The sequence below is a fragment of the Zeugodacus cucurbitae genome, chromosome 2, assembly GCF_028554725.1.
Source record: "Zeugodacus cucurbitae isolate PBARC_wt_2022May chromosome 2, idZeuCucr1.2, whole genome shotgun sequence".
Classification (NCBI taxonomy): Eukaryota; Metazoa; Arthropoda; class Insecta; order Diptera; family Tephritidae; genus Zeugodacus; species Zeugodacus cucurbitae.
In genome coordinates this window covers 20,515,627-20,542,330 of record NC_071667.1, presented here as the reverse complement: position 1 = coordinate 20,542,330, position 26,704 = coordinate 20,515,627, and the positions used below count along the sequence as shown (strand labels likewise).

The 26,704-nt window shown below is 37.4% G+C and overlaps 1 protein-coding gene across 4 annotated transcripts in view; it reads right to left on the bottom strand.

Annotated features, from left to right (window-relative positions):
• Window positions 1-883: 883 nt before the first annotated feature.
• LOC105217189 (ABC transporter G family member 20) overlaps window positions 884-26,704 on the bottom strand; it is a 148,146-nt gene continuing 122,325 nt past the window's right edge. For all 4 annotated transcript variants that reach the window (XM_054225936.1, XM_054225929.1, XM_054225932.1 and 1 more), the window contains exons 5-11: window positions 19,174-19,333; window positions 12,668-12,930; window positions 12,465-12,558; window positions 3,331-3,758; window positions 2,607-2,826; window positions 2,375-2,552; window positions 884-2,239 (exon numbers count right to left, since the gene is read on the bottom strand). In XM_054225936.1, the coding sequence (XP_054081911.1) occupies window positions 1,485-2,239; window positions 2,375-2,552; window positions 2,607-2,826; window positions 3,331-3,758; window positions 12,465-12,558; window positions 12,668-12,930; window positions 19,174-19,333 (2,098 nt within the window). In that variant the 3' untranslated portion in view covers window positions 884-1,484. The remainder of the gene's footprint in view (window positions 2,240-2,374; window positions 2,553-2,606; window positions 2,827-3,330; window positions 3,759-12,464; window positions 12,559-12,667; window positions 12,931-19,173; window positions 19,334-26,704) is intronic.

The following is a 26,704-nucleotide window of genomic DNA, read 5'->3' as shown; positions in this document are numbered from 1 at the left end:
TGTACCGCTGAGCGAGGGAAGTTGAAATTGAGGTATTTTGGTTTTATTCGTGAACTGATGCTATCAGTTCTGCTTTCAGCTGGCTAAGAACTTTGAAAATTAGAGCATTAGACTTTTATCTATGAAGCTTAGGTATACTGTCAATTATTTCAAACTAAAATGAAGTTCAAGCTGAACCTGAGACGAGAGATCACTTCAGTTCATCTCTTGACAGTTTTAAATACATAATTTCTTTCTGTTATTGGTAATAATTGATAAAACCCCTAGAGGCCTTTGTAAAATTGCTTCAAATCCACATCCATTCCATATTTCGAGCCCAGCTTTGTTATATGAATGACTGAGATCCAATATGTTTAAAGCTTTGGCTCAAAAACGCAGTATAACCAAATTTTGCGGAAATAACAGTTTCATATCAGTGAAATTTTATCATATAAAAAAACATATCTCAGCATTTTCTATTCGAAAACACAGGCTTGTATTTTTTATTTATTTGTCGAAAAGTCATTTTTGCCATAAATCTCCGCTTTAAATATTAAATGAAACTATAAAATGATGCAATTAAATGTCAATAATTTATCTCAGCAATTAGTTCGGAATTATCATCAAATAATCGTAAATTGCAAATGTGAAATATTTGTTTTATTTACAAAAAAAAAAAAGACAAAAAATTAAAAAAAAAAAAAATGCGTAGAAAATAATGTATGAAGAGATTTTGTTATTTTTGTGGATCGGCTTACAATAAATCAACATGTTGTCGTCCATTAAATCAGCATAATTTGTATAATTATGGGTAACTTACCGTTACCCACGCCCACACAATATAGCCAGCATTGTGACAGCAATATCGCGTTTAATAAATAAACCGTTATCAATGTTGTGTGTATAAATTTTATTTGCATAAATTACCGTTATAAAACATACATGTAACATGTTGGCATTGATATACATAAACAAATATAAAAATTGTTGCATGTATACAAGTGATGTACAAGTAAATTGGCATACAAATAATTATTATTATTTAATTTTTTGTAATTTTTTCTCTATTTTTTGTTGTTTTATTATCTTACTTAACCCATTTAAATACAATTTTTATATTTTTTACATATGTTTAATACAATGAAATCCTTTAGCCTTACAACTACATACAAAAAGAACTATCGGTAGAGGAAATTAAATTAAAATTGTAGAGAAAACATTTAAAAACATATTAAAAATAAAATAAAAAAATATGTTAAATGAAGTAAAGGTGAAAATCGAAAAAGAATTATACACAACACTTTAAAAACGACTTGACTTAACTTAATTAATTCTATTGCCTTTTAACCACCCTATAACCGAAAAATAACGCAATATGCTACCGCATACTAACCACATACATGCTCTCAAACACACATATACTACGCCTTTTCTCCCTTTCCTTCTACCCCTCTCTCTCGCTCACTGTCTCACACACACACATACAAAAATGCGGCCGCTCTCTTTTAGCCCTTTTTGAATTTGAGGAATAATATGCTCAACACCAAAAAGACCAACACCCAGAGGGATATCGAGATGAAACCGTTATGTACCGATGGCTCCGAGAAACCCCAACCACGTTGCAATATCGAACGCATACACTCAGTTGGTTTGGTCAATGGCAAGAAGAACGTAATGAACTGCAATGCTGGATACATGCCTTCAATGGGCCAAATGATGCCGCACAGCATGACAATTGGCAAGAATGAACCCATCGCTACATAAGTAGCCGTGCGCTCTGTGTCCACGGCACATGCGATAACGAAACCGAAACACATGCCACATAAGCCGTTGAGCAAACAGAGCGCAATCACCAGCCACATGCTGCCCTCGTTGGTGAGATCGAAGAACCCAAAGCCGACGATAAGCACGAAGGTCATCTGTAATACGACGACAGTGAATTGGGAGAGCACTTGTGAGAAGAGTATTTCGGGTCCGGTGATACCAGCCACCAGGCAGCGTTCCAACATGCCCTCATTGCGTTCGATCAGCATAGCACCCGATGTGATCGCCACTGAGAGAAAGAATATGATGGTTAAGATGACGCCAGGTGCAGCGAAATCGGTGAAATTCGGATTGCGCGTGCCATAGATTGGTTTCTGCCAGTCGACAGGTATGCGGCCAATCTTCGGATTAAGTTCACAATCGTGCAGTATGTGTTCGACGAAATCGAAGAAGGTATACTGTAGATCACGATAAAGTAGTGTGGAGATTTGTTGATCTGTGCGGAGAATGAAGAAAGAATTAAAAGTTAGTGAGAGACAAATTTCTGTATGATCTACAATTGCAAGTTTGATCTACGCTGCTCAAGACGGATCAGAAGAGCAGAAGAGAAGAAAGTAAATCCCTGACTCACTTGACATATCCAAGCGCACATTAACATCCGAAGCCTCTATGGTTGCATTTTCGGCATAACGTCCGCTTTCAACGCGTTCATTCAATGCGCTCGTATAGTTCTTATCGAAAACCAGTGAACCCCATGCATTGCCGCGTCGTACCTCTGCATTGGCTGCTTCCTCGGTTTGAAAGAATTTCTGAAAATAAGCGAAATTTAGCAGATGCATTGGTGGCTAAACTACGAAACTCACCACATGCATGCTCTTATTTGTCTTCAACATGTCCAGATAACGGCAACTCAAATGCGTCTGATTACAACCCGGGAAAACTGGACAGAATTGATCAATTACCATTTGTTCGGAGAGCTCACCATTAGCCACAGCCAACTTGAGACCGGTGGGATCGTGGCCAATAGCATAACAGAAGAGTATGATTTGCACAACCGGCAAGGCGACTATGAACATCATTATGCTGGGAAAGGGAGAAAAAAGAAATTTAAATAAATATAAAATGGCAGGATATCGTAGACTAGTCTTAACTATTTGTCTTAATATTTGAAAGGATTTCTTATTACTTTGCCGATAGATTTTTGACTTTTCCAATAGTTAGTTTCGCAAACTCAACCTTAGTTCTACTTATGCTGCAGTAGACTACAACCCAATAGTCAATCTTATTGGAACGATCCAGTTCATAAGTTTTTTAGTCTTTTTCAAAAGAGTCCACGGTTCCTGAAATTCCACACACCAGTCTTCAGATCAATCGCAAAAAGCTTCAATAGCTCGGCTGGTTTCCAGTACTTTTTCCTTAGAACGGTCAGAGCTATTGGCTTTCCGCGAGGGTAGATCGTGCTACAATTATCTGAATCCCTCTAGCTTATAGAACTTAGTGATGAAGTTTGGAGCTCTGCTCCGTTTTCCGTCAATCGTTACACCCCAAACTTAAATATAAAAAAAACTAATTTCTATTTTAACTCACCCCACATTACGTAACATCCACAGATAGTTCTTCCATACCAAGGCGCGCATATGATGCGAACTTATTACATCCAAGTGTTGCATTAATGTTGTTGGCGGCTCCTTGTCGCTTGGCAGCGGTGAGGCCGGCACCTCAGCCGCCGTTATCGGATCACGTATCGCCGAATTCATCGAGATGTTGTCACCGAATTCACCCGAAATATCGGCAGTATTATGCTCGTCGGACATATCCAAGGCCGGATTCGTAATCGCAGGCACTTGTACTTGCTCGACGATTTCCTGTGCAATCGACGAACGGCGACGGCGTCCCATATTTTGCAGTACAGACAACTTCAGAAAGACTTCCTCCAACGAGCTGGCATTGTATTGTTGACGCAAAAAGGTGGGCGCCTCCTCGGCAAGCATGCGACCGCCACGCAAGAGGCCGATCTAATAATGACAAAACAAATACAACAATAACAAATGAAAAAACTTTGAGAAGTTCGAGAGAAAAAGTTCAGTTGACCAATTTTGTAGCTATTTACTTGCTGCCTGAGTAAATGTACATATCTATTTGTTAGTATCTCTAGTTTGTTAATAATAAACTAAATTAGTATGTGAGATTAAATTTGTATGCACATAACGCTCGTGACTAAATATTTGTATGCGCCGTCAAAGTTTCGTATGCAACTTTGTGTGTGCTTTGGCCAGTTAGCCACTTGCGGCCGAGTAAACTTTGTGATAAACCACATTGTGCAGTTCGGTTTGACCTCTGCCGCAGTCAATTATTGTACACAACTTCAACTCGACTATCAATTTTGGTCAGTCAGTTAAACATGAAATGTATGTGGGGAGTGAGCTGTATGTTTGTACATAGATACGTATCGCCAGCGTGTGGCATGTGCGCTCGCTTTTAACTCTTTTGACTAAACAGAAATAAAGGGGAAAAGTTAACTCTTGAGTTAGCGAAACTCGGCGGCAAGCAAACTCGCAAATGCAGCACTCGAACTCACTTAACTTTTAGATAAACCGTATAAATGCAGCCTAGTAGCTTGGCGTAGCTTTTGTACAGTGTTCTGTTTTAATCACTGAATGAGTTCGCGAAGAAATCGGAATGTCGAAATCCATTTGGATTATAGATGAGGTTTGCAAAAGTCGTAATGTGCTTCCATAAAGACTAAGATCTTGGTTTAGGGCCCTTAAACTTCAGACCAAATATATTCAAGCTGTAGAAAGTCTTCAACAGATCCTATTAAATTCCGGCAGAGATTAGATGAATGAGATGCCTAGTTTAATGGCTCGATCTTTTTCAGAGGGAAGATCAGACCACAATATCTATAACGCGCGATGGAATCGTTCCGCAGGTAATGTCATTCCAAGCCGATCTAAACTTCCTGAAAATGAGTGGGACCTTCATTCTTCTTGATTTTGTCGTAAAGAAAATCTCGACTTTTTGCTAGAAAAGTATTTACAGAGAGATAGTGTTGATCGTTACGTCTCCAAATCTTCTTCAGTTGAGAAAACATAATCGGTAATTCTTCCCGGAACTGAACCTAAATATGAACCAAATATGATATATGCGCTCAGTGGTGCTTATACTATTGGAAAGATCGGAGAATGTTGGACTCTAATGAGTTTCTCGAACCTGCCGCCAGTGAAAAGAAAATGATATTAGAAAACTGTTAGAAGATGCGTTGAAGTCGGTTTGGAAAAGAACTTGGCTTCAGTTAATCTGTATTAGCAGGCGGAAATAGGCAAATTTAAAAAGAAGAAATGAGCTGCTTCCTGAAGCTCTACTATGAATTTACTGGCTTGTACCTACAAAATACTGGTGATTTGATATTATATTCCGCAAATATGATCAACAAATAACCTCTACATGTTAGGAAGACAATTTAGTATGAGTCCGTACCTGAAAGATCGGATAGAATTAAGGTAACCCAAGTAATGTATACCTTAGGAGATAAAATAAGCATTGGGCTCGAGTAATTGGGAGATATGGTAGTGAAGAAATCTTCTCATCAGATTTCGCGCAGTTGTTCGGTCTTCCAGACCTCAGGCGTGTCCACGGATTGAACCCTGATTTTTATCAGGCCAAGTTCTGTCTACTCGGCAGCATTTCTGATCCAAGGATCAGTCTGGATCTGATGATATGTCTAGACAATCTAGTACATCAACCTACTAACGCGCTCGAACTTACCTCGGGTAAATCCTCTTCAATTACACATTAACTGAAATCGATACACTGTGTATTCCGAAACCTTTCAATCGCTCTTCTCTTCCGTTATTTTATACATACATATATTGCTTTCTCTCTTTCTTATTAGAAACTATTGAACTAGAAATAGGTAAATTTTGTACGTGCGTTCCGACGCTTAACTAAAATTTTCACTATAAATATTCCTTGAATGTCCACAGCTTCAACTTGTGCATAATACCGTTACATATCAGTAGATAACAGTTAAGCGTGTGGTTGTACGTTGATACGTTTGTATGCGACGTGCGGAAATTAACTACAATAATTGATTACCATTTGAACATGAGCAGACACTCCCAAGAATAAATTAAACCAAACGAAAAGCGTAAAGAAAGATGAGTAAATAAAGCAAGTGAAAATGCAGAGGAAAGAAGTCTTTAACTGAATAGATCTGAATAACGTGCGGCAGTGTGATTGTGCAAATGATTGAGCAAGATATAAAGGAACTTTGCTTGAAGTTACGAGGAAAACAGTTATATTTAACCCTGCTAAAGCGTGTTTCGATGGCTTTGTAGTAATAGGCTCGTAATTGGTTCAGTGGTTGCTGTTGATGGCTGTCTTAGTTAGTTAAATTAGCTGTGATTCATTTGCAAATATTGGAGCGGGTCTGTTGGCTAGAGAAAATTAATGTAGACACTTATACATACCCAGAGTAGTATATTTAAGATACAGTTTCTGTACGAGCATGGACTTGTTGACTAGAAGTTGGCACTCTTCGACTCTTTTGACAACTCCGAATACGAATGACCCACTGTCATATTTCGAAAGTATGAATTAAAACTAACCTATTTTATAGCTTCTTTGATTTAGATTTTTCGAAAAGTTTATTTATATATCTTTGATGACACTGATCTAAATATAATATATTTTTAATGAATATCATCTTTTCGGGTAAACTCATATATCGAATATTCACATCTTCCCCAGCCAGTCATATATTGGAAAGGTATGTTCAATATTTATGTTTCCAAATAATAGAGGTTTCCAAGGGAATATTTTATAGACTCTCTGTACACACAAACAACTGTACAACTCTCGGCAGGGTATTGAGTAAAACCAACTTTTTTCGAGAGTTTGGGTCATAAGAATATAAAAGGTAATATAACAGTTTTTCGAAGTTATTCTCCTTACCTAAATATTTGCTTTGAAGTTCGAAAATAAGCTTATTGAAAAGCATTGCTATTAGTTACAGGATGCAGTTAATAAAAAATCGGAAATAAGGATTTAATCTATATTTTTCTCCTATTTCTATGGTGTATACATTTTTTCCGTCAAGCTTATATGACAGACGCGATAAAAAGTCGAAGTTAGAACGTCGAAACAGTGTTTTATTATTGGCTCAATTTCAAAATTCGAAGGCGAATATTTCGAATTTGAAGGGTAACTTCGAAAAATGACCCTAATTTCCGAAAAAATTGATTTGTTCAATATGCAGAAAATCGGTTTTGAAATTACGTATACCACACGGTGTCCGAATTGATTTCTCGCAGCTTGAGTGACGCTGTAGGTTACGTATACGCCATGGTGTCTTTTTTTAGCATGAGTGACACTGTAAGTTGTTGCCTTGAAACTGGGTTATACCGACCTCATCTATATGACTATATCTATACATATAGTCTAAACCATCTTATAGCTTTACGTTTGTCATTTTTATACTCTCGCAACAAAAGTTGCTAAAGATAGTATTATAGTTTTGTTCACCTAACGGTTGTTTGTAAGTCATAAAACTAAACGAGTTAGATATAGAGTTATATATATCAAAATGACCAGGGTGACGAGACGAGTCAAAATCCGATCTGTCTGTCCGTCCGTTCGTCCGTCCGTCCGTCTGTCCGTGCAACGGATAACTTGAAATTGAAGTAAAAATTGAGATATCTTAACGAAACTTGGAACACGTATTCCTTGGCACCCTGAGGAGGTTGCTTTCGAAAATGGGCAAGATCGGACCATTGCCACGCCCACAAAATGGCGAAAACCGAAAACACAAAAAGTTTCATAACTAAGCCATAAATAAAGTTATGAAAATAAAATTTGGAGCATAGGATCGTATTAGGGAGAGGCACATTTGGATGTAATTTTTTTGGAAAAGTGGGCGTGATCCCGCCCTCAAATAGGTTTTTTGTATATAACTCGCAAACCAATAAAGCTATATAAACTAAACTTTCTGCAGTCGTGTTTTTCAGCCATTTCCTTATACAGTCCCATACAAAGGTTAGGTTGAAAATGACTAAAAGTGGGTTAACTCATTAACGAGAAACGTCAGAAACACTAAATTTTACATAAGAAATAGCAGAAGGAAGCTGCACTCAGATTTTTTTACAAAATGAAAAATGGGCGTGGCATCTCCCACTTATGGGTCAAAAACCATATCTCAGGAACTACTCGACCGATTTGAATGAAATTCGGTATATAATACTTTCTTGACACCCTCATGATACATGTGAAAAATTGATGAAATCGGTTCATAACCACGACAACTTCCCATTTAACTCAATTTTGAATCCATCTGATTCCTTCACTTTATAATGTATACATAAGGAACCAATGAAGATAGCGGAATAAAACTTTGCACAAATAGTACATATCATCTCTGGCTTCAATTGTTCAAAACGGACTAAAACTTTTCAAGACCCTAGATATCGGACATGTTGAACTCATCGCCTAAGGATAAATTTTAACCGAAAATATGGGTAAATCTCTCAGATATCTCAATTTAATTCAGAGGTAATTGTTTTCTTCTAATAATGTTTCTCTGTTCCAAAAATTATTAAAATCGGATAATAACATCTCCTAGCTCCCATGTACCTAATTATAGGTTTTTCAAAAATACGGTGCGCTTTAGTCTACATATATGTATTGGTTAATATGTGAGATACTATATCTTTGCGAAATTAAGTGCTGATGAAGATGAATGAAATCGGTTCAGGAAACCTCAGCCCTCATACACTATATAGGACGATTTTCGTTATTCTATTAAACTTTGTGCCGAATTTATAGGTAAATTTGGGTGTTAACTTATTAAAATTTCTGCAATAAATTGCGAGAATATAAAATGTTCGGTTGCACCCGAACTTAGCCTTTCCTTACTTGTTATTACTGTTTTTTTTGTTGTTACTTTTACTTAAATTATTCTTTGCCACTTTACAAGTTTTATTTTTTTCTTATATAAATTGCGCACTAGTTATAGCAGGGTTAAACAAACGCATGTCGCCGACTACCACATAAGAATAGCGGCAAACCGTTTACTTATTTCGATATTCACTACTTTGATACGCACAAAATTTAACGCAACGCTTGCAAAAACCATGGAAATACTTAATTAAGGACACATCTGTAACGGCGAGCAATTTTCGCCGGCTGACTGGTTGTTGTGATGCGCAACATAAGTACCGAAAAAGTAACACAGACAACAACAATAAAGACGTAGTGTAGGGTGGATGTATGTTATTTATATGAGTAAGTGTATGTGTGTATGTTGATGTATTCGTCTACCATAATCGCTATAGATTTGTTGGTATTGACTTTTGTATATATGTATTTAAGTATGTGTATAAGTATGTGTATTTAAGTATGTGTATATGTTTGTTTATTTGTAAATATGTATGGTATATGTGTTTATTTTAGTGCTGCCACACTAAGGTGTAACTAACGCCGCACGCCGCCAGCAGACCAACAAAAAAGTTGTTACTCACGCGGCCTGCGCGTAAATCTGTTAATAAATAAAAGTTAATCCTTAAGTTTGTACTGGATTACGTTGCATAGAAATTGACATTATTTACAATTTCCGGCTTCCGTCCAACTTAATTTAATATCAATAGAAAGTTTTCGGGCACACATTGTAAGCGCCAAAAGCTAAAAGCCAGCAAAAGTACTATCTTCTTCACACAAGTATATTCAAACGCACAACCACACATATATATATTTGCGTACAAACAAACACATAAGCATTGCAGCATGTCGTTGGCAGCATACATACAGTTAGCTTAAGCAGCATTAATGCCAATGGGCATACACGCCGTATTCGTAATGTATCATACGCTAGTGCGTTGTTTGATATACGTTTTCACGAACCAGGGATTAGGCGTAGAGTGTGCCAGCGAGTTGTTACAATGACAACCTGATTGTTGTATCTATGCATGGGTAGTGTCTCATTGGTGTCGTCGCGAGACTTCAACACAAACACACGCACACAAAGGTACAAACAAACAAACAGTGATAGCGATATATGCTTATGCCTGGCAGCAAACCCATACGCGGCACGCGTACTTAGCGTTGTCAGCCGTTTTACTACTTATATGCGCACATACATACAAATAACCGAACAAACATAAGGCTATGAATGCTTAAAACAATCTTATGCGCGCTTTTACTCTATATGCATGTTGATGTGTAAGTGTGTGTGTGTGACAGTCGCCCCCTTACATTTAGCTTCGTGCATACATTTGTTTGTGAGCTTGCCGAAAGTGATGACTACGCGCAAATTGCCACTGACTCTTTGTGTACCGTAGGTGGGTTTTGCGCTATATAAATATACACACATATACATACATATGTACATATGTATATCCATATATACAACTATTAAAGTAGCAAGTAACAGCTGAGTTGTGTCTTCTACACTTTCGTTGATTTTTGCGCAAATAAAGTTGCACTGCATACTATCAGGGGCCCCCGTTGTAGTTGGTGTGTTGTTGGTGGTGGCGCAGCAAATCTATTTAACTATCAATTTCGGTATCAACTATTTAGTTTCGTATTTACCGGTAAACTACTGTGAAACAGGAAAACATTTCAGCTTGTTTTGGGTGGCGCAAATTTGCTCGCGTCTAATTTGATGTGTCACCGCATTGATGGCATGTTCTTTGTGTGTGTTTTAATTTTTCGCAGCTGGTGAACGCGCTCTATTTTTGGTTAGAGTGACAATGCTTGCAATAACAGTATAAACAATTTTCGATATTTTTCACCAATAATTTTTTTTACTCTGAAAATTTTTGTAAATTTCTAAAATTCTTAGTTTTCAAATATAATACAATATTTAGTATTTTTATTTTAAACCCGGTGTCAACGTCATGAAATATTTTCTGATTAAACACTCTTTAAGAAATATATACCATATAAATAAAACATGTTTTAAGCAGAAAAAACATTTTTTTTTAATATTCAATAAAGGTGGCAACCTCATTTCAGTTTACGTATAACTGAACTCGAAGCTATGAAAAAGTCTTATTTGTTTTACTTTAATAAAAATACAGTACAAATATGTCAAATAACTACAAAAATTTTGAATGAAAATTAGCTGGCAACATTTCTAATTAGATGGCAGCGTCATTAAAGCCTCTTTTCACAAAAAAAAGAAACTTTTAAATTTTTATGTTGCAAGTAGTTGCTAACATTATTCAGAATTTTTACTAAATTTTAATAATTTTGAACCGATAAACAAAAAAACAATTTGAAATTATTGTAAATTTTCAAGACAGATGGCAACATTATCTAAATTTTGTAGAAATAGTTGAGTAGTATAAAGGTTACAAAATTAATAAATTTTCCATAAATTGATAATTTTTTAAACTATATCGAATTTTATCGTAGACAAGTGGCAACGCTGTATATATAAATCATTTTCACTATAAACTTATAAATTTTATACTATAAACTTATATTTCATATTCCTCATAAATGATTTTAATTTGATTAGAAATCACATATTATTTTTTGTGTTCCAAAATAGGTAGCAACAACATAAAAGCATTTTTCATTAAAAACACACAAGCACTTTTTATACTCACTGCCGCTATTTGAACTTATAATATTTCAAACCGCCCTTGCATATTTGCAAGTTTAGAAAAGGTGGCAACACCATACCATCGTATATATGTATCTATATTCATATTTGATGACACTTGTAGTGGCAATCACAGTCTATTCAACTAATTTCATATTTGCAAATAATTTTATTTCGAATCAGGTGGCAACTCCCTAAATAGTTTTTCTTGTAGTAAACTTTAACTCGCCGTATCCCTTGTGCACATATTATATTAAATTTATTGCCGTTTATAAATTCTTAATTCAATAAATCTGGCAATTCTAAAAACCCCATTATGGAATAATTTTCGATTTTCGCCTATCGTAAGACAATGCAACCTGGGTTATGGTTTGATAGTTATCTTTAAAAACGATGTCATCAGAGTGCCTCATACCGTTATGATGACATAAATACAAGCTTGCACAGGGAATTCCCTTCTTAATCTTATAGATCCATAGAAAGTGGACAAAACTGATATCCTTTTAAGCTTAATGAACCCATCGACCTTAACAGTTATAGTTTTGTAGAGGCTGACTTCGATGAACCAACTTTGAGACCTTTTATAGACTGCCAACCTGTTCCGAAGTTCTCGTTCAGCCAACTATTTTTCATTAGCCTTTCAGCCTCGAGCTCAATTTTAAATTTAAGTGCTAAGGGCGATGGTAATAAAAGCCAAACGGGCACCGATTTAAACCACACATTCGCATTTCATTCTCAGTTTGCCTTTCTTTTTCGACTCCCAATAGATAGTCTTCTATAATTAGTAAGTTCATCTAGATATTGAGTCATTCTGCATATGATTGTTATACCTTTAGTCACACCACGGCTCATACGAGAATATGTCCGTAGGTCAATCAATTCTTATTATCTACCAAAAACGAACATTACCAAAGTCCCTCAAATGAATGTGTTTGTTTTTTGCATTATTTTAATTTAAATCCAAAGACTCGAGATTACTATTCAAAGGCATTGGAAGTCCTGCATATAATTTTCTCTCTGTTGTCTTTTGCATTTAATAACCATTATTAAATAGTTTAAATATACCTTAACCTCAATAAAGTTAGGTATTTTTGAAATATTCAAACTCTAATCAACTTACCACATGTGCCTGTGCGCACTCGTCAATGTAATGTGTTGTAATTATCACAGTTGTATTTCCAGTTTTCGTTATATCAACCAGATGATCCCAGATACTAGAGGCGATACAAGCAGAACGAAAACGAAAAAAAAATGAAACGGTAAATTTACTATGTATATGCATGCAAAATGCCTGAGCGCGTGTGCTGCAGACTATTCAATTACCTTTGCCGCAAGACTGGATCGACGCCCACAGTCGGCTCGTCAAGTATCAGCAATTCCGGTTCGTGCAACAGCACAACGGCCAAACTCATGCGTCGCTGTTGGCCACCGCTGAGATTTTTCACCTGCCGCGAACCATTTGGCAGATTCAAAAATTTCAGCAAAAATTCCGTGCGGTCATCGATATCGCTGCGGGTCATAGCCGCAATCGTACCGAAGTAGATTAGTGTTTCGCGCAACGTGAACTCGCCATAGAGTGCAACTTCCTGTGCGGGACATAAAAAAGAGAGAAAAACAACTTTGAAAAAATGCAAGTGAAAAAATTCGGTGAAAACAAGACAATGTAAGCACACACCACATGAATTCGCACAAAAAAGCGTGCAGTGTGAAATGACAAAAGGAAAAGGAAAACGAAAAATGAAATGGAAATGGAAATGCTCTACAGCAAGTATGCGATTAAATAAATAAGAAATGAAGCACGAGTTCGTGTTTACAATGGGAAGGAAGTTTAACTGAGGAACAAAGGAACTTTGGCAACTCTACCACACCTATTCTCGCCTTACGCTGGTTGAGAGAGCTTTAAACGGACCGATGCTGCATTTCTAACCACACTTTGGTAACTATTAAATAAAAAGGAGGGCTACCCTCTTATCAATTAGTCTCACATTAATGTGGGATTCCTTAAGGAACTTTCAAACGCGCTTACAAAATCAAGCTAGTAGTTTAAGAACGTCGAATATCTAATGATGGTTGAAGCCGCCTAGTAAATCCATTTAAATTCAGACTAAATGACGAAAAAACTATCTTTCGTACTATCTTCCCTACCTAAGTCACATGTGCTAAGTTTCTTTAGTTTGAACTGAACCAAAACAAGTAATGATAATATTTGACCCCTAAAACAAGCAAAAACTCGTATATAATATATAACTGAATATCGGAGCTTATGGATAACTAGATAATTTGATGGTCTTGGCTTTTCTCTTTCCAAACTAGTACGAAAGTGAGACTTTAAATTTTAATTTTCTCGGACATCTGATTTTCTATCGCTGCCATAGCAAAGTCATTATAAACCGATAGATATACATTGGGGGGTCCTACTTGTTCGCTTATCATTACACTCCTCTAAATTGAATGTTTTTATTGCAAAGGAAAAGCCTGTTATTAAGCTTCAAGTTTGAGAGTGATAATAAAACTACTATGAACAGGGTCTAATAAAAGTCTAAGTTCTGGGTTAACATTTAAACATAAAACCTCTTACTTAGTTAAAAGGGATATGACGAAATGTATGGAAAGAAACAAAGATAGAAGAGAAAGAGAGACATGGAAACGAAAGAAAGTAAGAGAGAAGGAATGATCGTTAAATAAAAAATAAAAGAAATAGAAAGAGATAAAGAACTAGAAACAAAGATATATAATAGGAAAATAAAATTTAAGAAAGGAAAGAGAGAGACATAGAGATAAAAAGAAGTAATGGAAGAAAGAGTGAAAAAAGGTGAAGGGGTAAGGAGGCTGACTGAGTGAGGTGCTAAGTTAGATAGTAAACTAAGACGGGTTATTGGGTCAGGTTAAGTTAAGTTAGGTTAGGTTAGGTTAGGTTAGGTTAGGTTTGAAGGCTGTTCTCTAAAATGAAACACACTTGGACCATTGAAGACAGTCCTTTGTGATGCCAACAAATTTAATCCTCTCGATTAAATCTAAGAATCGACAAAGTGCCTAGAACCTAACACAAATCTCCGGACATTTTTTACTTCTATATCCGATAATCTGCGAGGATGCCCAAAAAAACATCACATCTTCTGTAGTTAGCATCAGGTAAAATTTTTAGTTTGATCGAGATGGGACTCATAAGACTAGGGAAAGATTGACCCTGCTGAGGGCGAATAGTTCCCTTTACCTCATGCGATTTACTTTGAGCCAGAAAGATCTAGCAACAAAACAGGTGTTAGTGACTATCCAGTGCTTGCTCAGTTCATATGATACCCATTCATCCAGAAGCAAGTTGCAAGAGGATAATGGTGCTCCTACACCTTCTCATTATACTGTTGGGGAGACCGAAGGACCTAGCCTAGCAAGCTCAGCAGCCTTGCAATTTCCTGCGATTCTGCTGTGGCCAGGTACCCAAACTAGTCTGATTGCAAAGTGATCCGATGTAATTGATAGCGAGAACTGTCATTCCTTTACCAGCCTGGAGCACACAGTCATCGAGCTCAAGACTAGTAGCGCCATTCTACTATCACCTTTTACTAATTTAATTTTAATGCCTTCAAGCAGTTAAACTAAAAAAATTCTTTAAATTGGTCACACCCTTCGCCACATCGATTTAAAGTTGTTTCCAGTTAACATGAGCGCCAAAACTTTTTAATATACTAACAGCTAAATCATTTTTCATGCAACCAAACCTGCAACAGCAGCAACAATGTAGCGCACACAAGTGCAACAATATTGGCGATACACAAAGCGCAAAACATTTAATCCGATCTTCAAAATGTCATTCATAAGCTATTTGCGGGGCGCGCATACAACACACGCATACATGCAGAGACGCCTTTTCTTCACCAACGCCGCCATCAATATAGCAATTCAATGGTATCTGCGCGCATTTAAACAGCTGAGGAGCCCAGCTCGAGCGCTGCGCTTGTTGTCTGCGATGGCCTCTGGGAATTTCGTTATTATGGCAGCAATCGGTGGCGACACCGCAATACATACATACATGCGTAGGCGCATACAAATTTCACATAGCACAAGAAAATAACAACCACAACTAGAGTAGCAAAAACAAAAACAATAATTGCATACTCAGCGAGATTCTATGAATAAAACGCGTCGCGCTGCAACATTTTGTGTCGCGCGCTCGCATATTTCGCCGCCCAAGTTGAAGAAGGAGTTACATGGCGGTGAGTGTGCGGAATGGGGTGCGCGTTAGACGAACGCGTTGAATTTGGTAGATTTATGACCAAAAAGCTGAGAACAAGTGTACAATGGTAACTACAAGCGCGACGTGCGGTGCGCTATAAGCGCATCAGAGAGAGCGTTGGTGTGTGCGTGCGTGCGTATAACCGCGCTCAAGGCGTCGGGAATGGCATTGGCGGTTATTGCGGCAAGCAGTTACACACACATTCATTTACACATAAATGCTTAATGCTTTCATGGACTCGCTTTTGTTCTTGTCATCCTTGCTGTTGTTGCTTTTGTTGTTGTTCTGTCTTTTTTCTTGTCTTGCTTCATCCTTGAGTTGTCGCTCACAAATCCGCCCATAATCCCGCACTGAATTCATGTAGACGCGTCACAATGGACATGCCGCAATGGTGAGCATAGCAAATCGTAAAATGTGTGTGCACGCGGCAGGCGGGTGGAAGCCTGTGAGACGTGAGGCGCTCGTATTCCTTGTTGGCTGTTTAACCAGTTGGAAGGATTCTTCTGCTTTTTTTCAACAACAACTTTGTCTGTGTTGCCACATTTCTTTGTGAGGGCGTGCGTGTGTGTGTGTGAGCGCACACAATTTTCCGTCACTTAATTTTTTTCCATGCCTCACGCTCTCCCTCCACCATTTGCTGGCATTAAACTCTTTAGTTTTCACCTTCTTTTTCTGTTTTACTTTAACTCTTTTCGTCGACATGCTTGTTGCCAATGCTTATGCCGCCAACTTCTCCTATCAGTGGCACGCGGCACATACTTAGTTTTGAATGCTCGCAAGCGAGTGTGACATACGGGTAATATGAGTATTTAATACCAACTATTTATGTGGCCAATACAACTCTGTGTGAAGTGTAAGAGAATAAAAATCCTTTTACAGTTACATTTTTATTAATACATATATGTAAGTAAATATCTTCGGGTAACCATTATTACCGCCTAGAATGACGCCTTCAACGGTTTCGTCGTATATAAAGACATTGAAACGACATTTCTTGAGTTTTAAGTTGCGTTTGCAGTTTCTACGAAAAGATAAGACAACACTTAAAAGCTAGGTAGCGACATTAATAAAAGAAACAAAAAAAAAAAGCGTATGAAAATGAAATAAAAAGTACTCAGGATGATAAGAGAATTGTAAGATCTTTCTTTCTTTAGTACCAAAAAATCATACGTCTTTTGTGTCAAATAGCTCTTGCATTTAATATAAATAAATACAAGACTCTCATTCAGTCATGCTCACTTTGCAATAAAATGTTTAGTAAAACCAGAAACCGATTTTTAAAACCTCAGCAAAGACAATAAAATACGAAAGCTATTCCAAGATTCGGAAGATATCATAGAAGTCTTTAATTGTACGAGGGGGAAACCGGACTAACCGTAAGCGAAACTCAGCTAGAAATCCCTGAACCCCCATCAGATCTCATCTTTTCAAACTCAGCATCGATCTCACCAAAATCAACCAGCCTTGAACTACTTGAATCCATAAGTCATTAGGAAATATAGTTTCTCGGTACTCATAGCTGATGGAAACTACTACTTCCTAATCTAAAGTCATCGTTTTAAAGAATCCTGGAAGACGTAAAACATAAATTTGTAACAAAACTAGATCAGACATTCATCTAATCTCAGACTACAACAGGGTTTTATAATGAAGGTTACTGTGGATTCACCATATAGCTGGAGACAATATAAACAATTCTTATATATAATATTATAGTTAATAATATGATTTTGAATAGACAAAAGAGTATCCATCATGTCCTCCGACCCTTTCGGCAATATTAAGATCATCAAAACAGTTTTCCAAAATACTGATAAATGCATGACTTAGTACATCATAGTATTTCTCAACACTGAGTAAATTTCAACCTTTCTACTATACTATAAGAGAGTAACCATTCTTACAGCCGCTTCATATAGAACTAAGTCTTTATAATTCGGAAGCTAGATTTGTTTAAACTTTTGGAAGAAGTAATTCGTTCCTCAATACTGACGAATAACAACTGTCTTTATGTGATTCAATCCAAACTATTTCGAACGATGTAACAGTAGGACTTAAAGTTGAGGCGGATTCCTACGAATTAGCTATAGCTCTGCTGATACATCTATATTCACCGGATAAACGTTATCAATAAGACAATCTAATTATAACAACTTTGCAAGTAGGGTTTTAATGAAGTGAAATCAATGAAATACCGTTCGTTTGTAGGAGAGTTTGAACTCAGTCCATACGCAATATTTTCTCTGGCATTCTGCCTTCGAGCTACAGTGGGATTTTTCACTCCAGTTAATACATATGAGACCGTTCGAATAAACAACATACAACCTGAAAGATTTCAGAAACCTTTATGTTCTCACTAAAAATCGAGTTTTTAAAAATTCCGAAAATTGGTATTAAATTCGCAATCGGACTGAATAATCCTGAGCAATTTTCGTCCTTTGAGGTTATAAGGAATAGTGGAGTCTGTCGTATATGCCCCGTCTCACTCATAAGTATTAACCTATAGATTTAATCGTACACCGTTAGAATGCTGAAATTCATGAAAACGCGTGAGTGCATCAATTGCAACCTTGCGTGAAAACTCTCAAAAATACAGTTATAAAATAGTTTGCTGCACTCAATTGCTTTTGTTGTTGTTTTTATTCAAGTGCTACAAAAGTAGCTTATGCGGTGGCTTTGTGCAGCGCTAAAAGTGTTGCCACTAGTTTGTTCTTGTTGCTTGTTTTCTCCGTGGCGCTCACAATATTCAGTCATTCATTCCATATGTGTACAACGTACGCGAAGTATTTTGCTTTTGTTGGCACTCTGTCTCGCTACAAATGGAAGATGAAAAGCTGTTCATAATCCAAACGCTTGTTGTCTAACGGTTTTTCTTTTTATACCAGTTAAGCACTGAGAGCTTTTGTGCTCTAATAACAGATATATTGTATAAGAAAAGGTTGCTATATATGTATATTACATGGTTTCTTTATGACAAATGCTGGGTTTTGGACTTAAAAATCCATTGCTATACCTAACATTCTTTGGTTGAAACATACTTGAAATTTAGCTTCACAAATATCAAAAATTCCTGCTGGAGATATACGAAAAACATCATTTATTGAGTGAGTGATATGAGTGTCCCGATGATGGGTTTATATTCAAAAGTTCGCAGTGGTACTGTGACCAAAATTCCAAGAAGAGACGAAAAGTGTTCATAACATTACCACGATGAGGCTGGTTCCACGTATATCATATCGGAAAAGTTCTTAAGTCTGTAAGTTCTTCTATCTAAAGGGACGTCCTTTATGCAAGACTATAGAGGAGAGTATTCACAAATAAGGATGGATATTCTCAAGAAAGGAACAAAGAAGAAATGTGAGAGGGATTGAAACATGGTTACGGCTCTAAGATCCGCATAAGTGAAAAATTGCCTAACCTCTTTTGTTTGCTGATTATGATTAAGTTCGGCGAGAGATTGGTTCTCTAGACAAATCTATTGACTAATCGCGATAACATAACAAAATAAAGCTGAAAACGTAGAAAGGGAGATCGACATAACTCTTCCAGACAATCGGTGGCTAATTATAATTGAATAAAATAAAAGTAAACTCACCTGAGGCATGTAGCCAATACGTGGACCGGGCACGCCAGAGCCTCTAGAACCGGGACGGCCACCAAGCACCCATATTTCGCCAGAGTTCAAGCGACGCCTGCCCACTATGCAAGATAGCAAAGTTGTCTTACCGCAACCTGAGGCGCCCAAGAGACCATAACTAGAAGAGAGAGAAAGACAGTGAAATAATTAGTATAAAATATTTATAAAGTTACGCTTTGAGGTTAAGTTACAAGGTGAAATTAAGTTTATTATTTAGCTATGCGTTTTCAAGTAATGGACACCGAGAGCGCATTATTACACTCTCACGCAAAATGATTTTTTTACACTTTTTAGTTATTGCCTTTCCCAGCATACCAACTCTAACGCTCTTCCGATCGACAAACACATAATGGCAAATAAATTAAACTTTTAATTACACACTTGTTACTTAGCAGCTTAACTAAACTTTCATTACTTATACGCTTAATTATAACACATTCATGTGGAGGAGTGAAGAGTGTGATGAGCCAGCGAAATGAGCAATTGAGCGCACAGCAGTTAAATGAACAACTGAGTCATTACTGTTGCGACCAAAGTTAAATGCTCAAGTGTGTCGGTAAATACAGTGAAACCCCTCGTAAATAATTCACACTAAAATTACGGTATTTTGAGATTTTTAAGCTGTTCGGCTGCTTAAGCGAGAAAATTGTGTACATACGATAAGCCATGGTAGTTAAATATCAAATAATACTCTCAATTGCACGGAGTTCAAACGAGGGTAGAGCGATAAAATTTTTTTCAATTTAAAATGCAACTCTGTGTCTGTCAAGAAGTAGCTGTTATCAAGTTTACTTCAGTAAGCTTCGTCATTGGATCAGTCGGGTACGGAATACAATTCCAGTAAAACAAAAGACAATCCGCAGAAGTTGTTCTAAACTAGATCGTTCCTGCAGAAATCGTCAATAATCTCAATAAAGTACTTAATTTCGACGGGCCTTCGTTTTTGATTTTCGTAAACGCTGACTCATATGAAACGACTAAAGTACAAAAAGGTCTAAAGTAGTGGATAAGCTCCAGCTAGTGACCAGTAAAGCTAGTTAAGCTGAAAATACTGTCATAAGTTGAATGACGTCTTTTGTATTTTATGAGCTTGTACTTAAAGTGTACGAAGGTGTGGCACCTTCGAAGCATTATTAGAGATCGATCGGAGAACCGGAGCTAATTAGAGATCGGGTTTAGGCACCAACTGAGGCCAGTATTGACCAACAAATTCAGCATCGTCAGCGGACACCAGTGCTAATAAGGAGACTGGATTTCTCTTTACGAATTTTTACAGATTTCATTGATTGGAAGTTGTGCTGCAAGTACTCTTACCTTCTAACCCTCACTAAATAGGAAAGCCGCGGTTTATGGAGTTTAAGAAGTTCCAAAAAGAGGTCATCTCTAAAGCCTAACTCAAAGATTAGCCCATAGCATGTGACAACAGAAAATCCAAAATACCAGGAAATATAAATTTGAGTGTATGTTTGTCTAGAAACCCACTTATTGCACTGTAAGTCGAGACACCGCTAAAAATCTTGTCGAAATTCGATAATCTTCAAATCACAATATGGAGGAACACGCTATCCACTCACGAATCCTCAGCTAAAAATATACAGCAATTGTCGGAAAGGATTATCGATAAGAACTGTGGGTAATGAGACATTCAGTCTTCAGTATCGTTTACTTCAAATAACCTGGGAATAAGTCCGTAATTTCTAAAGATCTTTTGAGTTGAAAGGCCATATTCGATTCGCGGTTAACTGTAAAACCCATGATGTGGGAATAGATCTTCTTATGAAGAGCGATAGCAGGTTAGTCGACTATACAAACATCAGCTCAACATTGTGAAACTCAGTCAATGATCGAATATATAATTCTATAAAATATGTAATATTACAACAAAAAAACTTTTTTTTCTAAATTTTCGAGATATCATACAAATTTGTGATATCCAGATAGGCAAGCCGAGCCCCACTGTTGATGTTTCCAAGTAATACCAACTACATTGGTGTGAGTTTCTTATATGAAGTGCTCTTCAAAAATAAAATTTCTCCATCAAAGTTTATAATCACTCATTTTCCGTCTTATCGAACCGCACTCGTAACATTGAACTACTTTCATTGGCGGCAGCAATGCACGCCAGCACTTAAGCGTGTAAGCAGCTTTGTAAATATGCAGTTCAAAGTTTAAACCCAATTACATGCCAGCGCGATTGTGTTAAATTAAAAAGAATATTCGACTGCGGCGCTTCTTTATGCACTTAAGCACTTACGGGGTACTTATATATGAAATCAAATACATACACACACACTGGCGACTGACAATGCCACTTTTCATACTCATATCTTCGCCGAACTTCATGCTCATCGATTTACCTACACTTTCGCTGCAGCTTAATAATTAATCTCCGAGTTGAATTGGAGGGCAATTATACATTGTGTACTACAAGTATTTGTGTGCACTTCGAAAATCTCTATAAATATTTTACAATCACAGCACACACAAACACACACATACAACGCTTCATAATTCACTTGCCGAGCTCGTTTCACTCACACCCATCTTCTCTCCCTCTCCACCACTCCTACGCAACCAAACTAAAGGGTGATTTTTTAAGAGCTTGATAACTTTTTAAAAAAAAAAACGCATAAAATTGAATGACATTTACTTTTTGAAGATAATTTCATTTAAATGTTGACCGCGGCTGCGTCTTAGGTGGTCCATTCGGAAAGTCCAATTTTGGGCAACTTTTTCGAGCATTTCGGCCGGAATAGCCCGAATTTCTTCGGAAATGTTGTCTTCCAAAGCTGGAATAGTTGCTGGCTTATTTCTGTAGACTTTAGACTTGACGTAGCCCCACAAAAAATAGTCTAAAGGCGTTAAATCGCATGATCTTGGTGGCCAACTTACGGGTCCATTTCTTGAGATGAATTGTTCTCCGAAGTTTTCCCTCAAAATGGCCATAGAATCGCGAGCTGTGTGGCATGTAGCGCCATCTTGTTGAAACCACATGTCAACCAAGTTCAGTTCTTCCATTTTTGGCAACAAAAAGTTTGTTAGCATCGAACGATAGCGATCGCCATTCACCGTAACGTTGCGTCCAACAGCATCTTTGAAAAAATACGGTCCAATGATTCCACCAGCGTACAAACCACACCAAACAGTGCATTTTTCGGGATGCATGGGCAGTTCTTGAACGGCTTCTGGTTGCTCTTCACCCCAAATGCGGCAATTTTGCTTATTTACGTAGCCATTCAACCAGAAATGAGCCTCATCGCTGAACAAAATTTGTCGATAAAAAAGCGCGAAACACATTTCGAACCGAACACTGATTTTGGTAATAAAATTCAATGATTTGCAAGCGTTGCTCGTTAGTAAGTCTATTCATGATGAAATGTCAAAGCATACTGAGCATCTTTCTCTTTGACACCATGTCTGAAATCCCACGTGATCTGTCAAATACTAATGCATGAAAATCCTAACCTCAAAAAAATCACCCGTTACTTGCGTCTCGCAAGAAAGCTCAACGACAATGGTTTTCTATGAACCCATTGTTCAGGCTTTTCTTTATATATCTATATGTACATACATATATGTATATATAATCCCTCTATATGTTTGTATGACCCTTTGTTCGCCAGACATCTCAATTAGTAATGCAGTGCTACACATTGAACAGGTGTAATTTGGCCAGTTACTAGACGAACGCACCTGCCACATGCCACTTGCCACTTATGCTGCTTGTCTTCTTGCTTACTTGCCACTCGCCAACACTTTTGTAAACTAACTGGACTGTCAGCCTTCGGCAAGTTGCCCTTCAAGTGAGTCTAATGCAATGAATTGTAAAAATTTTCCAACGGAAGTGTCTTTGCGCACCGAGTGCGAGGAGAGGAGTTGAGTTAGTCTATGTATGTAAGTAAAGTCCACAATTCAATAGACTCTTCACAGCTGTCGAATTACGTAAATATTGCAAATTAGAGTCTAGAAGTGTGCATTGCTTTAATACCCAGTGGGCGTAAAATTATTGTTATTACATTCTGTGGTTATGAGTAAAAACAAAGTTAGGTTACTGTGGAGTGAAGAATTATGGGAATGGTTAGGCGTAGGAACCGCTTTAAGCGATTATCTGGTTTGGTTATAATAAAAGATATATTATACAAAAGATGTTCCGAAATATCTTTATATACGAGATCTGACAAGTTACCACAGACTCCATTATTGGCAGCGCGGATTTGAAGAAACTAATAATAATAATCTGAGAGAAGCAGAACTTCCAATTTGGTGTCATGTGAAAAGAATCTCAACTTAAAACTTCTGTTACCAACGTTTTTAATATAAATATTTTAACATAATATTCCTTCTTCAAATGTGAGCAAACGCAGTATCCATCTGGGGATAATTTTCCTATACACACTACTCTTTAAAATCTAGATAATCATTGAAATCATCTAGAATGCAGATATTTTGCACAGTTTCATATGACGGTTTTCAATACCATTTCTTATTATGTTATTCGGCAGGGTTCACTCGGTATCTCAGACGAACTCAACTGACTTGATCTCAACTAATAAATAGGGAGAGAGCTTGCTTCATTTATGAAATTGCTTTGAAGATTAAAAAAAAACCAAGCCTACGATTAACCAAGACTATGACTTCAGGCCGGATCCTTTAAATAGTCGGTACTACAATAACGATATTCAGAAAAGTTTTGTTAAGTAATATGAAGTTCTTGCCAGCTAAGATTTGTGAGAACATTTTCTTGTAGAAGGTTTTCATCGATCGCTGGGTTATTTCAAAACATCAAACAGTCCGAATGCCACTGTGCTCCGAATTCGCTTTCTTATAAAAAACCTTCGTTCTCGACCAATTTCTCTGTCCGGTTCGAACAAAATCGTATTTCAGTTTTTAACCTATTTACTCACCGCAGACTTTTCTTCAAATCAAACAAGTTCACGCCTCGACTGTGTTCTGAAGAACTTCACCGTATTCTACATTACTTTGTCTTGTATCAAGCACGCTTTGGCTAATATAACGAAATGGAGTAAAGCTTTACTTAACCGGGACTGGTAAAATGTTTGAAAATGGAACTTATAATCGAATTCGATTAAGATCACCGATAGAACATCTCTACATGGAATTTAGTTCGCTATCTCTTTAAGTGAACACAATTTGCCTTCAAAGAAACACATTACTTCAGTATGATACTCATATATGATAGGAAAGATTAGATAGACTTTCGTAACAGAGATTGACCACTCGTTTCTGTGCTCACTCATGAAGAAAAAGTTTATAATTCTGACAAAACTATATGTCATATTCTCAAGGTGTCGTGAATATTTGCTTGTAACTTGTTTTTGATCTGCAACACGCTAAAGGCAATCTCAAGGAGTAGATCTCCGCAAGTGCATACAGTCTCATTTAGTCAGACTGTCGACTGTCCTTTTTGGCACCCAAATACTACTATCGGATCGATAAGATCGTTTAAGACAAGGCTCCTTTAGAATTTTCTGTGGTCGTCAATGCAAAAGTAAACGAAGATTATTTATAAAGTTTTCCAGCAGAAAATTTCTTTCAACCTAAAAATATTATGAGAGCAATTCTGTCCGAGATGTAGTCAAAGAACTGCAAACTTTTAATTTGTGTTTCGGAATTTATTTGTAAAAAATGTAAAAGCAATATTTGCAAACAACTGAACTCCGAACAATAAACTGCACATATTGGTCTGCATATCAGTAAGTATTGAAGAAAAACTCACAAAGGACACCACATGAGAAATCACAAAGCCTGAGTGCTGTTTTCAATTTTAAAATTAAAATTGCACCAAAATTGCTATGGCCGACTATACACGTGCGGTTACCAAATACTAATTACTCACAAGCAGACTATTTTACTTACTGATTGTGAGCCCTTATTGTTTACTGGTTCTCCAAAAGGCCACCCGCCAGCATAATCAACCCTATGACCATTACTCACGCTAACAAATACCATAGATGGACTCATCAAACTATGCAGTTTTCTTTGAATTGGTTATGTCTTTACTTGGTTCGAGTATTGAAGCATCCGGCCTGTCTGTGAGCGGCATATAGATTGAAGTGCGGCATGCGGCGAGGCGAAGGCATTCAATACCGTTCCAAACGGAAATTAATGCCAACTTTTACAAATCCGCTTAAGTGATTGTAGCAAGCTACGAGAGGCAGGAAGACAAAGCTGCAGGCAGTTAAAAAGAAAGAGTAAGAGTAAGTAGTATGTGCGCTGAAAGACTGACTATAGGAAAATCATCAGATGGGTGCATGCAACAAGCTGCTGCTAGCTAAAGAGCTTAACAGAGTTTAGCTAGAACTGTGGACATAATACCATACGGATCGGTGCTAAGCACAAGCGGCCAATCAGCAACTGAATGTTTAACTGTGCAGATGAATAGCTTAATATTCGAATTAACAAACTTAATGAATGAGTATGCGATCATCATCCGCATAGCACTGTCCAACGCCATTAACATGTTCATTCATTGGCGCGCTAGAATGCTGTCCGACTGTCCATTCTGTTGGAGTATTACTCGTAGTTGTGGCAGTTGCTCAAGCGTGTAGCTGACCAAACGGACAGATAGTCATTTCCTTGTTTCCGCACCATTCATGCATTGTTTATGCCACACGTGCATGCAACAATGTTTGGCTAACGGACTGGCCAAAAGAGGACAATAAAAAGCCTTGCACCATCCACAGTTCTACCAATACCACCTAAGGCTGTATGTCGCTGCATAAGCAGCGGTGCTTTTTCTGTGGCATTCTCAATTATTTCGCAAACGTGGCTGTGACTATCTTGGAAGACCGTTCGGGTCAATGCTTACATGCGGCCGTTCGGACACTCATACACAGAGTCGTGAGACACGGTTTGGCAGTGAAGTTAGTAATCGGATATGCAGGAACGAGGGACGCTAGAGAAGATGGGCTGCACTGGTCCGTTATGAGTTTTTTGTCGACGAAATGCCATCCACGTACTTACGTTTCTAATTTCAGTCCCAGTCTCGGTTCCTTTTTGTATATCATTCCCGGTTAAGTCCAGCATTTACTCAGAGTCAAAGGAATGAGGAAAGCGGTGAAGTCCTTCGAAACACAGTCGAGTTAAAGACTTATTTGACTTAAAGAGACCTAGGAAAAGTCAATGATCTTATTAGGTATCCAGAAAACAACCGAAACCCCAATAACCATCAATGTAGTGAATATTTTTCGCGCTCAATTGAAAATTGCGTCGCTTGATGATATGATTTTAGAATCCTCAGGTCGTTTCCGATACATTCAAGAGAAAAATATATGGAACAACATAGCCTTTATATGTGACCTGGTCTACGAAAAGGGAGCTAACGTGGGAAAACTAGTTTTCTGGGAAACATAAACAACAACTAAAAAAAATTAAAATGTGAAAATTGATTTTTTGACACCTAAGCCCCCTTTCCGTAGACCAGGTCACATATAGTAAAATAACGTAGAGGTGCCGAGCTCCTGAGCTC